The 13,892-nt window shown below is 35.0% G+C and overlaps 1 protein-coding gene across 1 annotated transcript in view; it reads right to left on the reverse strand.

Moving 5' to 3' along the window:
* Positions 1-13,892, reverse strand: part of LOC138307114 (fibrillin-2-like) — a 58,870-nt gene that overhangs the window by 2,245 nt on the left and 42,733 nt on the right. The window contains exons 74-94 of the mRNA XM_069247744.1: positions 13,486-13,602; positions 12,918-13,031; positions 12,586-12,699; positions 12,234-12,347; positions 10,885-10,998; positions 10,357-10,470; positions 9,745-9,858; positions 9,148-9,263; positions 8,707-8,777; positions 8,123-8,402; positions 7,853-7,923; positions 7,169-7,454; positions 6,544-6,614; positions 6,067-6,251; positions 5,572-5,684; positions 5,345-5,412; positions 4,730-4,965; positions 4,159-4,271; positions 3,663-3,730; positions 3,046-3,269; positions 1,242-1,405 (exon numbers count right to left, since the gene is read on the reverse strand). Coding sequence (XP_069103845.1) covers positions 1,242-1,405; positions 3,046-3,269; positions 3,663-3,730; positions 4,159-4,271; positions 4,730-4,965; positions 5,345-5,412; positions 5,572-5,684; positions 6,067-6,251; positions 6,544-6,614; positions 7,169-7,454; positions 7,853-7,923; positions 8,123-8,402; positions 8,707-8,777; positions 9,148-9,263; positions 9,745-9,858; positions 10,357-10,470; positions 10,885-10,998; positions 12,234-12,347; positions 12,586-12,699; positions 12,918-13,031; positions 13,486-13,602 — 2,867 coding nt within the window. The remainder of the gene's footprint in view (positions 1-1,241; positions 1,406-3,045; positions 3,270-3,662; positions 3,731-4,158; positions 4,272-4,729; positions 4,966-5,344; positions 5,413-5,571; positions 5,685-6,066; positions 6,252-6,543; positions 6,615-7,168; positions 7,455-7,852; positions 7,924-8,122; positions 8,403-8,706; positions 8,778-9,147; positions 9,264-9,744; positions 9,859-10,356; positions 10,471-10,884; positions 10,999-12,233; positions 12,348-12,585; positions 12,700-12,917; positions 13,032-13,485; positions 13,603-13,892) is intronic.

Consider the following 13,892-nt stretch of genomic DNA (forward strand, 5'->3'; position numbering starts at 1 on the left):
AATTTCCAAACATTTTAGTTTGTACCAATAACTTTAATATTCAACATCTTTAGTACAATATTTTTTTGTTAATCTCGCCTCTCACACATATGCCTGTAAATAAATGAAATACTGCAGTTTTGTAGATATGTGAAAAATTAATTATTATTTCATTGGTTTAACGAAGTAACTGAGAAATGCGATTATGTGTTAAATATTCTCTCACATACAAGCAATTCCATATCGAATTCTTTTATAAATTACCCAAGTCTTCTATGTCATGCTACTAAGTATATTACTTTCGTCACATTCTGCTAACATTATTCCACAAGATCCCTACATCAACTATATACTATAGTCAATCATATTGAATATCCCTACATCAACTATATACTATAGTCAATTATATTGAATATCCCTACATCAACTATATACTATAGTCAATCATATTGAATATCCCTATATCAACTATATACTATAGTCAATCATATCGAATATCCCTACATCAACTATATATACTATCGTCAGTCATATTGAATATCCCTATATCAACTATATACTATAGTCAATCAAATTGAATATCCCTACATCAACTATATACTATAGTCAATCAAATTGAATATCCCTACATCAACTATATACTATAGTCAACCATGTTGAATATCCCTTCATCAACTATATACTATAGTCAATCATATTGAATATCCCTACATCAACTATAGGCTATCGTCAATCATATTGAATTATAGTACAGTAACCGCATTTCAAGAAGGTTTTGAAGTATTGCGTCTTGAAGGGTACTTCTTTTATAACACTTTGATATTTAGGTATGACTGTACACTGAAACGTAACAAATTGGCAAACAAAACGTTTTACTTTGTTAGTCATCTATGGCAAATAGACACTAAACACATCACATCAACTTAACAATTCTAGAGTCCAAACTACCTAGGGAAACAACTATGTCTCATTCTTTACGATCACTCAGTTCAACATGAATCATACATGTAGAAACATTTTTTGGTCGTTACAATTAAAACGTTTCGCGATCGAATTGTTCCTGTTATTTGTTTTATATCTCCACGTGCTACTTCCGACGAACAAACACAAATTCAAATCTAGATTTAGGAACACTTTTGATGATGAAACCAACAGATGTTTTAAACTATTTCCATTAAATCTCATATTTTGTCAGTTCTAATAGCGTGTATGTTCTTTAATCGCTAGATTATTCCTCCATTTTCCGCCTCCAGAGACTATGCTTTACAGGTACTGTCTGGTGAACATTTCTTATCCACTGCATTGAATGACATTCCAGAGGGACAATTTAGGGGGACGGCTTCCTCCAGCATACACACAACGAAGTCCCTGCACGTGGGGCCCCGGAAGTAATCCTGACCAATAGTCGTAATGCCCTTGCATGGATCTGTAACCAAGGTCACGTGACGTTTAACCGATGATCGTACAAATTCCTTGTGTGAGTCTTCCCATCATGCACAGCGTTAGGTATACCTGCCTTGTCCAGTAGATATATTCTTCGATACTTGGTTAAAGCCGAGTTCATGCTGTAGTAAAACGTCTTCGCCATGCAGATACAACATTTATATCCTTACTGTTCATACATACATATATTTATTAGTGATTATGATTGTTAGAAAGCCATGCCTTTTAAGCTTCCATGAATGCAATTTTATACCAATAGAATCAGTTTATGTCGATGTCGAATCGTATCCTCCATGAAAACATTTTACAATTCTTCATCCGGCTTGATAAATAACGTGATGCGGCACCGAAAATATCTTCATCTCAATAAATTTTCAAAAATCTTTTTTTTTTGTTTGTTAATCTTTTGTCAAACTATTAATTCCAATTTTTCATTCAAGGCGATCGTAGCCGTCTAATTTCTTAAAATTGAATCGTGTATTGTTTCGATTATCTTCGTAAGGCGATTTTAACTTTGTTCCTGTTGTTAAAGACATCTGCACAATATTACTTCTAATTTGGTTTGAAATTGATTTTACAAATTTACATACAGGTACTGTAGGTACGGGTCTATGTTCTGCTTTCTTGTATAATAGTATTGTATCATTCAACTGATACATGTACTATTGTATCAAATACAAACGTTATTGAGTGGTTCTATTGAATACATTCTACGTGAAGCGTCGTCTTGTTTTGATTATCACATATGATCACTGTTGATATCAATCATATCTTGAATAAAATCATGCCATATTTTTTATTAATAGGTTCTTGGATATGAATAAGCAACGTCATTCATAAATATAAATAAGCAACGTCATTCATAAATATAAATAAGCAACGTCATTCATAAATATAAATAAGCAACGTCATTCATAAATATAAATAAGCAACGTCATTCATAAATACATATAAGCAACGTCATTCGTAAATACAAATAAGCGATGTCATTATGAGTATATAAGCGTCATCGTTCGTTAAATACAAATATGCGTGTCATCCGGTGAATATAGTCGTCAGACCATTCAAGGGTATAATTTTACTTTTTTAGTTTCAAACATAATTATAGTAGCCATGCTATCGATGTTAATATTATATGGCGTTACATAATATCATAAACAGCATAATATAGAAGCATTTGAAATTCGGTCGTTCACAATGCATATTCAATTAAAACAATATTCTTATTTCAATATAATTTTTGGCTTTTAATTCTGAACATAACAACAAAATGTATGGTAATATATAAACACGATTCTTTTCATTGAATTCATCCTGTTTCAGAATATTGGTTTGCTATGATAATAATACACTGAATGCATATTATAAACATTTGCTATGGTGCGCTTATTCATTGCTACAATTATCCAAAATCAATCAATTATTCACTAACGTTAAAGTTAGCAAAATAATTTCATTAACAATATCTAAAATACATAATGTAACACTCAAATTTAACTAATCCACCCCTGAGCTTTCAAAATGTATTCTTCCAGCCTTAGATTTGGACGATTTCATCTGTGTAAACAGGGGTGAATGGGTCAAAGTATCAGTTAGATAAGGTCATGACCTCTTTGTACTTACTACTTGCAGACGGTCCTCCTGGTGTCCTTTCAGCAGACACAGTCTGTTGTTGGAATATCAAAGACTCTTCAAACACAGCCAGTGGTCCGACCACGATGGCGATTTGACCATTGACCGTCGTTCTAGGAGCGTTCTCTATCAATATTCCGAATATAAAGTCCTTCAAAGTCTGGTCCTGGTCTCCTCGGAATTGCAGCAGGAAATTGATTTTGTCCGGAGAATTCCTGAAAAGATATGATAAAAATTGTATGTACCGTAAAATGTTTTACCGACATGCTTTCTGATTAACTGGAAACTATTTCAAGTTTCTGTTATTTTCAAATTTTCAACATCTGTCCGATGAAGTGACTATATATTCCGGATTTGCATATTACAGAGTTATCTGCACTTGCGGGTAGGTATTGATTGTGACGTCATGTTTTTGCGAGCGTAACGTCATACTTTTCTGAGAAAATGACGTGAATTGCGCTCACAAAATAATGACGTAACAATCGATACCAACCCGCAAGGGAGCTAACTCCGTAATATGCAAATACGGAATAGCTGGTAGTGTAACAGTGTCATTACATAAACCCTATCATCCAACGCGAAGAAAATGGTTTTAGAAAACAACTTACGTGAACGATTCCACACTACAGCGATAATACTGTTCAAATCTGTCACGGCCTTGGTATAGGTTATTCAGCTGTAATAACCAATAAAAGAATCATGAATTAGTGATTTAGCAATTTGTAAGTTGATTACTTCTGTATTTAACATAGGAGTACGACATAACTTGCATCATTTGATTTATCTTACGCAGTCAAACTTGTCTATAAAATGCCTTAGTCAGCAGTTACCCTGTATACAAAGGTATTACAGTAACTTTCTCTAAATGGAGTTGTCGAGTTTATAGATAAGAGTCCTTTCTATAGAGATGTCATTTTCACAGTAATTTTCACGTGTCACTCAGAAAATAGAAATAATGCAGAAAAATTTGACACTTCGTGGAAATTAAGATTGATAATTGAGACTTACCGGCAGCATATGATTCCATTGACCAATTCCAAATTGTTTAACACAATTTCATTGACACAAAGGAATGTAAACAAAAAAAGAAAATAGTCCACTTACGTAGTCACAGAATGGTCCGGATAGTGCCATGAACTCTGCAGAATTCTTGTCCCTCAGCTGTTCAGTGTAGGTCAAGTTCAACAGAACGAACGAAATGTTCACAATGGTGTTCACTGTTGGAAACAATAAACACTTTAGTAAACAATACATTAATCAGCATAGTATTTCCTAGATCAATCAGTGTCTTTTGTCTTATTTTGCGATAAAGACCATATTCAATTTACATACGTAACTCATGGTCATTTAAATACGGGTATTTAGTGTATTACTCACAAAGGCGTATCATGCAAATGTTTTGATAGTTTTGATAGTTTTGATATCAATTTTATTGTTACAAATTTGGTTTGACCAGTTTAACGCCTTATTAACAACCATGGTCATATAAGGACGGGTCAGGTGTATATGGCGGAGGGCACTATCGCTCAGTACATGGCAGTGCCACACATGGGAATCGAACAAGAGGTGGAGAAACTTGTGATGATATACTGGGGCATCTATACCACCCAACCAACGCGACCTAAAATTACAATATGGAGAACAAAATTGGTGACTTCGTATCCTTAGAACATACCTGGACTCTCTGTGGTTGGTGGTATCATGGTGGTGAGATAGTCAGATATGTTGATGGCTATATTCTCCCAGCCTCCACCTAGGTACACAAGCTGCTGGCCAATGAACATCATGTCTTTGTTCTCAATCAGGAAGTGCTGTGCTTGGTCACTTACAGTCTTCAAAAGGAGGCTCTGTGGAATTTCGGCCGTACCGTTAAATACCATCTTAAAGGTGAGTGTATGAGGGTCCGTAACACTGGAAGGTCAATATAATAGAATAATGAGTTTTTTCATAGAGGATCATGTAAGAAAAAGTTGCAAAAAAGAAAATAATAAAAAAAACAAGCACCAAAAAGGAGTGAGAAAAAAGGTAGAAAATTAACGAAAGTTAGTTCAGAAAATTAACTACATCAAATGTCGTGACAGCAAATAGATGTATAAAATGTATAGGGTAAAGTACATACATTAATGCTTTAATGCTCGTTGATGAATAATATAAACGATAAACAAAATGTAATAGTGTTGTTATACAAACAATAAATAGAAAAAATAATTGAGTCTTAAATGTTCCTCATTGAGACACTTTAACCATACAGTCAGGTGTAAAAAATATACTTGAATGATGTTGAACTTACCCAATATTATCAATGAAACACCGGTAGTATCTGTCACGCAAGGAACTTTGGCGGAAGAAATTGTCGATCTGAAACACATGATACATACTGTACAGTTTTTCGAAATATGCTGATATAGTAAAGATTTGTTTTGGGATAATTATTTTTTTTACCGATATGGCATTAATGCAAGACGTATAATTTCTATATCTACAATCAATATCTATTTTACATGACTAAATACATACGTCATCACAGAAGGCATCCTGGAAGTTAATGAAGAGATCAGACTGCGGGTTGTTGTACTCATTGGAGTATCCGAACTTGTGGATGTAGAAGGTTGTGTTTGACAGCCAAGCGTCTGAAAGAACAAGACAGAAAATGCTAACACGTCATTTATGAATTTGAAATCGATCAATTCTTTAAAACATACATAAGTTATGCATAGTCTAAATATACCCCACCTTTCGGTTATTACAACGGTATTGAGTACAATGCTAGAAAAAGCAATAACGCTTCATCTATGCAAAAGTTGCGAAACGTAAATCTACTTTCCTTTTAAATTGATTTTTTTTAAATTAATAATATAAGTCTTGTGTAACATTTGGGTTCACAAATACGAAATATCTTTAAGATGAGGAAAATATTGTGCAAATGCATTGTCTATGAGAAAAGTAAAAATTAAAGAAATCTCGATCCCCAAAAAACTTTTATCAGTGAATCATCCTCTAAAAGACGCTTACCGTGCAGGATGTACTCCCAACTGTCGTAATAAACCAACAAATCCCCAACCAAGTGGCCTATCGCATCAAAGTACCGGAAACGGGGCGCATCCTCGAACACAATTCCCGCCACGTTTTGCTGATAATCTGGTATAGATAGGGTCCCGCCAAATTGTAGGACCGCTGTTATGGTGACCGGGTTCTGGCTGTAATAAAACATATTTTCACTTTAGATATGAATTATATAGATAATTTCATAGTATCAACTGAGAAATGTGAACTGCTCTTCTAGATAAACAGCAAGGACTGTACATAAAGCGCTTCTTATCATTTTCATCCCATCATGTTGGTTTTTTTCCAAAAAATGGTTCAATGATAAAATACACCAATATGAGTCAGATGTTTTTCAGATAAAACTCATGAAGTGTATGATAATTACACACAATTACAATATTATTAATAAAAACAATACCTCAATTTCTGAACGAACATACTTACCCGAAGGACTCGATAGCACAGGACTCATAAGTTGGGAACAGACTTGGGTGCATCTTAATCAGTCTCTCAATCTGAAAAACACAATCACCACAGGTATTTTTCATTACTATATATATTTTAGTAATTATAAAACCTTTCTGTTCCTGGTCTTTTCATAGCGTTCATAATCACTTAGATCCTTATAGATGAAAAGTTCCGAAAAGGTATATTTGGACTTCAACGTGGCCCCAATTTTATTTTCAAGCGTGCTTACTTTTAGTATTATAATAGGTGCGTATTTTATATGGTGTTGATTACACATTAGCTACGCGTATATTGTCTGAATCGATGGCAGTATTATCACATAACTACACACATACATCATACTCTTTTATTAATGTTTTTTGAAAAAAAATGTAAGACATTTGGAGGCTTCATCACAAAATGGTAAGCCATCCCCAGCAATTGTGATGTTGGAAGAACAACTCTCTCTCAAGATGACGGTCACCTAACTGATTTATTTAGCGGGAGTCGCTTATGAACACAAAACAAAACAATGACAGGGCCGCTTAGGCGCTTAAAAAGAACTCAATATGTTACAGCAATTACACAAATATATATATATATATAAGTATTTTGCACTTACGTCCCGACAGAACAAGTCAGCGTGACCTCGGAATGCAAATGAGTTGGAGTCAGCGAGGTCAGAGGTCCAGGTTCGGTTGAGGATCCGGAAAGTAAGAGGTACTCGTGTGAAGTCTGTGTAGTCTTGGTAATACACCATGTAGTCCCCGATGTTGTATCCGAGGTAGTTACCGAACCGAGTCAAAGGTCGCTCACGCAACAGTATTTCATAGAATAAGGCGTTCAGCACCTGGGAAGGCCTTTCACCTTCAAATGTAAGGTCAACGCTGGCTCGTACGGGGTTGTTCCTATTGAAAATGTAGAATTTATATATTAATATATTTCAGTACAGTAAGGGCGATGTACACGCAATAGGTAATTATATTTAAAACATATGATTTGTGTTAAGCAAGCAGTGACTTAACTAATTCATCCATAAAGACAAATGTCAACTCTTCTATATCAAAGACTAGACCAGTCCATTATGAAACAGGGGAGACTAAGTTAAATTGATCATGATTAACATTCTACGAGAAAGAAGTGGCCAGGGTATTATAATACCATATACTCGTACTTCAAAATCTTTGTAGTAATTCGGAAAATTAGTAGTCAATTTAATGGCTTGAAATACCAAAAGGAGGAACCTCTTTTACTCTGAGGAGTTTTACTGTGCGATCTAAAATCTGAATTAACAAAGAGTACTTACGAAAATCTGCGAACATTGCACTTCACGTATTGAGGGAAATCGAACGGATGCCTTTTCATAAACGAGTCAATCTGCAAAAGGAAAGTAAATAATACATAAAGGTTTAGATGGATTTCAAATTACGAGTTTTGCAATCTTTACTCAGCGATAACAGTCATACTTAGCGTAAACAGTATTCAGGTAGTATGTTGTCTTTTCTTTTCAAAGAGACAAAAAAATCCCAATAAAAATAAGTTAATAGTGAACAAATTAAAATAAAAAAAGACTTACGTCATCACATATACTCCTTGCCGCCATCTTGAATTCAAATGAGTTCGGATTGGCGAGGTTTTGAGAGTACGTTAGATTGAGGAGTCGCAGGTCCAGATTTACACCAGTTGTAGTGTAGTTGTCGAAGAAGATGAAGAGGTCTCCGATTTCTACTCCTAGGGAGTCACCAATGACTACTGGAGTCTGGCCCTGTATGATGTACGTCCATACATCGTCACGTGATGCTCTTGGCTCGTTACCTCGGAAAACCAGGTCCCAAGCGATCGACACCGGGTTATTACTAGAGACCAAAAGGAGATAAGTTTAATGCTTCTTTGAACGCATTTAGTATTTTTATCAAATTAAGTTGATATTTTACGCATAGTGTAGCTTTGGAATTTCTTTGAATAACAAAATGATCTTTTCCATCCATGAATTAATGGTATTGAAAAAGTTTAAAGTTTTCTACAATATTACCTTATTTTAGCATAACGGTGAACGTGAATATTCCGGTCGTTTTCACATAATGGAATGGATTTTTTTCAAAGTTATCCATGTTGAATACGGATAGATATAGTTGATAATTAAGTAAATCGCAAACTTACCCAAAGGATTTGACTTTGCATTCTTTGAAATTAGGGAACTGGGCAGGATTTCCTTTCAGCATAGTTTCGATCTAGTTACATTAACAAATACAAGTAGACATAAAGAACTAAAAGCTTCGATTAATATGTATATTATAACATTTATTCTGTCTATTTTTCATAAACTTGTCTATTAATTTGTATCTTTACGTTGAACATTTTGTAATAAGGTATATTTGCTTTCAAAGGTACAAGCAATTCATATATATATATAGAATCAACGTATATATAAATAAGATACAAACGCCATGGAAATAATTTGCATTTCGAGCTTTCAAATTTGAATTTTTGTCCATTTTCAATGGAATAAACGTACATACATATATAAATAAAATACAAACTGCCATTGAAATTATTTGCATTTTGAGCTTTCAATTTTGATTTTTTGTTACTGCTCGTTACCTCATTACAGAAGGACCGCGCATGCCTCTGAAATTCAAACGAGTTGTTGTTCGCCAGGGCTGGTGTGTAGGTGAGGTTCAGCACAGGATATGAGTAGTCTATTATCGTCTCTATAGCTGTAAAAGAAACAGGAAATCAACGTGGTTAACATACACCACTTGTACTGTAAACCAACATTTATCTGTTTCGACATTAATCCGTTACGTTTTCAAACCGATTGTTTTACGGCGATTGAATTTTGCGAGGGGATCTAATTTACCTATATCTGATACACTTTCGCGATGATCAATTTTCGTGTTGACTTTTCGCCCGCAAAATTTAATTGCACGCAAAAGTAAGTTGGTTTATAGATATTAAATTCAATATTCATCGATCATACTAGGTAAAAAAGTACGCTATTGACCTTGCGACATTCAAAATTCAATTCAATCAGGAATGGATGAGGACCGACGATTGGTTAATACAGTCAAGGCAGTTAATGCCCTCAGTGGACACGAACAGCTTTTTTACCAAAACATTTATCATGGAAGGGGTTGTGATTAAATTTGAAATACAAAATAGAACAGTTCATTTGTTTCATATGGAATAGCAACTTACAAATTTCACAGTCATTTCCAGTGTAGAACACAGGACAGAAGCAGGAATAGGATCCGAAGTTGTTGATACAGCTGCCGCCATTAAGACATGGATTCTGCAAGCATTCGTTGACATCTGAAACAAATAGCATTATTTGTAAAGGAATTCTTAATAGTTTATAGAAGTACATGGTTACATAATACCACATTTTATACAATGTAATTACTATACGAATACTTCAGGTAATGAGTGCTCGATGGCATACTATAAAGGAGTTATTCCCAACGTGCTTAATTTGTTTTCATTGAATCTTCATCAATAAATCCACGATAATTAAGTACAAATCTTGAGATATTAATTTTCAATTTTTCAGATAACACTATATATAGAAGCACAACGCGAAAATGATCACACAGCAATCATATTGAATTATCGAAAATGTCCACATGCGAAAATGTTCACGTTTTGCAAGAATCAAGGTATCTGAAACCAATTTCTTATGCTCTCTCTTTTCTAAACTAGGGAACTATTCGGTTTATATGAATAAGAGAAATTAACCTCAACCACGTCAAACAGATGATTGGGTAACAAATCAACTACTAACTAAAGTAATAAGTATCATGGATTGCATACCTCCCATACAGTTCTGTCCAGTACGGCCGGGCGGACAGATACATGAGTAAGAGCCTGGCTGGTTGATACAAGTACCGCCAAACCGACATGGACTGGTCAGACATTCGTCCACATCTACACAATAATAGAATGAAATGTACACGTAAACTTCTGTCATCTAACTTGGCATCCATCCTGTTGATATTGATTTATGACAAAAAGCTACATATTTCATTAAACTTGAAATTGTAATAAGTAGCATCATAATTACATATTTTCAGAATGGAAACAATACCATTTATACAGCACTAATAAAGCAGACGGAATGTATAGACCAGGCGTTCCTGTAGAGCAAGTACTTTGTATTTTCATTGTCGAAATTTATTATACACTTTACTTTAAGAATTCTGGGTATATTTATAATAAATTTCACCAATTTGAACGTGACTATGATCGACTAGAGTCAGTCATTCTTATATTGGCACATTTACAATAGTTTGACTGAAACAAAAAATAATCATGGACACTACAATTTCATAGTTTACTCACCTATCTCGCATTTATCGCCGGTCCATCCCGCTGGACATCGACAGGAGTACGATCCGACACTGTTTATACAGGTACCACCATTTAGACAAGGCGTCTGCGAACACTCGTTTATATCTATTGAATAAAAAGCACAATTACGCCTAAAAGCATTTGTCTTTGACACAATTATTACGATTTGATTTTACCAGTATAATCACGGATAAATATAACAGATACAGTAAACCAGCTTGTTTCCACGTGTGTGACAAAATTTCGTATTTAGCTAGCAATTGGTATTAGCGAAAAAATGTCGAAGCTTAAACTTTTCAACTACAAGTACAACATGACTTTTAAAGTGTAAATCACGAACAAAATGTTATTGACAATCTCGTTAAGCTTATATTGCCACCAAAATATGTTTGTTAACAGTTAAATATAATTTTGTTCAACATATTACAGAGTAATCTGCCCTTGTCGGGTAGATATTAATTATCATGTCATGTTTTTATGAGCGTAAAATGCTATATTATTCAGAGCGTATGACGTCATGCTTGCCCATAAAGTATTGGCGTCACAATCGATACCTACTAGAAACAAGAGGCTCATGGGTCTTAACGGTCATCTAACTATTGGCATAATACAACGTAGTCGTTTAAGATTTTAGCCTATTTGTACCCTGTGACCTTGAATGAAGATCAAGGACATTGATTTGAACAAACTTGGTATTCCCTCAGTCCAGCAGCCCAATATCAGGTATCTAGGTCTCTTAGTTATTCACAAGAAGTCGTTAACAGATTTTAGCCTATTTGACCCCATGACCTTGAATGAAGGCCAAGGTCATTGATTTGAACAAACTTGGTATTCCTTCACTCCAGCATGTCACTGGCCCAATATCAGGTCTCTAGGTCTCTTAGTTATTCACAAGAAGTCGTTAAAAGATTTTAGCCTTTTCGACCCCTGTGACCTTGAATGAAGATCAAGGTCATTCATTTGAACAATTTTGGTAGCCCTTCATCCCAGCATGGCACATGCCCAATATCAGGTCTCTAGGCCTCTTAGTTATTCACAAGAAGTCGTTAAAAGTTTTTAGCACTATTTGACCCCCATGACCTTGAATGAAGATCAAGGTCATTTATTTGAACAAACTTGGTAGCCCTTTATCCCAGCATGCTACAGGCCAGATATCAGTACCCTGGGCCTTTTGGTTATTGAGATGAAGTCGTTTGAATGAAAAGTTTACGCATGGCGCACGGCGCACGGCGTACGACGACAGACGGTGCATGATGACAATAGGTCATCCTGACCCTTCGGGTCAGATGACCTGAAAAGGAAGATAACTTAAGACGGAATAGCGGCGGAACAATACTCACCGCTCTCACACTGTTGTCCCGTGAAGCCTGTTCGACAGATACAGCTGTATGATCCAATCTCATTCACACATGTGGCACCATTCTGGCATGGTCTTGACAGACAATCATCAACATCTATGGAAACAAAGCGAAAAACATTTTCTATCAATTACTGCACTGCATATGATATTTCGCAAAATACTTTCCCCTAAATAACATGCATCGATATGGATAGGCGAAAATATACATAATAACAACATCAAAATACATGGTTTGCGAACAGAACATATGATAAATGCGAGTCAGGGGATAGATTGCAAGTAAAAGGAATGACATATTCTGAACTGGTCAGCAAAACATTAAGATTACCTACCGCCTATGCAATTGACACCTGATCGGCCGGGAGGACACTGGCACAGGTAAGAACCGACAGTATTGATACATGTACCACCAAACTGGCATGGCATTGTCAGACACTCGTTCACATCTGAAATAAAAAATCATGGATTTATCAGACATTTTAATCTAGTCTTGGACTATGTTTATCGTCAAATCAGTGGAAACCTGAACTCGTGTTCAAAACTCACTTTAAAACATTTAAATCATAACCATCACAAGTTTTAAACACATTCTATGTTAAAGTATATTGATGACAACACAGAACATTTAAATGTATAATGTGAATCCATACATGTATGCACTTACCTATTTCACAGTTATCTCCTGTGTAGCCAGTCTCGCATATACATTGATATGAACCAAGTGTATTCTGACAGGTGCCACCATTTAGACACGGTCCAACCAAACATTCGTCTACATCTGAAAAGAGTGATTGAGTATTTTTCTGCATTCAAATATGTTATTAATTATACCCTATTTAATTGAAACTAAACACTGTCCTATCAAATATTCGTCTACGTCTGAAAACGCAATTCATTATTTAAATTTTGGAACGAAAATATGTTTCTATATTTATTATACAGCGTCTGATTTGAAATTAGAATTACATAAACTATAATAATATGAAATCGGGATCGGCCATGATGGGACGTGATTTGAATTGAAAGGACATGGCGTGGTGGATATGGGTAATACTGTTTGCTATAATTGCAAGGGGCGGCATATTATTCTAGATATCTTTATTCGTTTATTTGAAATATATGATACGCTATCTCCCAAATGTCTGGTTGCTGAAAGTATAGCACAGCATTTTGATAATAAACTTTTTTTTATGATATGCTGACCTTCAAATGGTTATAACCACGTGACTTACCTATTTCACAGTTATTTCCGGTCCACCCTGTTCGGCATTGACAGGTATATGATCCTTGTATATTGATACACAGACCACCATTCTGGCAGATGCCTATCTCGGAGCACTCGTTATAGTCTGCAATACAGAGTAATGGATAAGAAAATAGTGCGAAATTACGCGGTAGTATGTTAAGATAGCTCAAAATTAAATGTATGTACAATCGAGCTTCAACTTATTTACATGTAAAATAATTGTATTATAAGCCCAAACTGGCTGGGTGTTTATAGATTTTTTTCCAATATCTTTTTTATGTGTTTTAAAAATTGTTTACAATTGACATGTGGCACCATAATAAGCTAAAACCTGAACTTGATATTTTTTACAAGATAAGTATTTGATATGGAGTTCGTTGAACTGGATGGCTA

Source organism: Argopecten irradians, chromosome 14, assembly GCF_041381155.1.
Source record: "Argopecten irradians isolate NY chromosome 14, Ai_NY, whole genome shotgun sequence".
Taxonomy (NCBI): domain Eukaryota; kingdom Metazoa; phylum Mollusca; class Bivalvia; order Pectinida; family Pectinidae; genus Argopecten; species Argopecten irradians.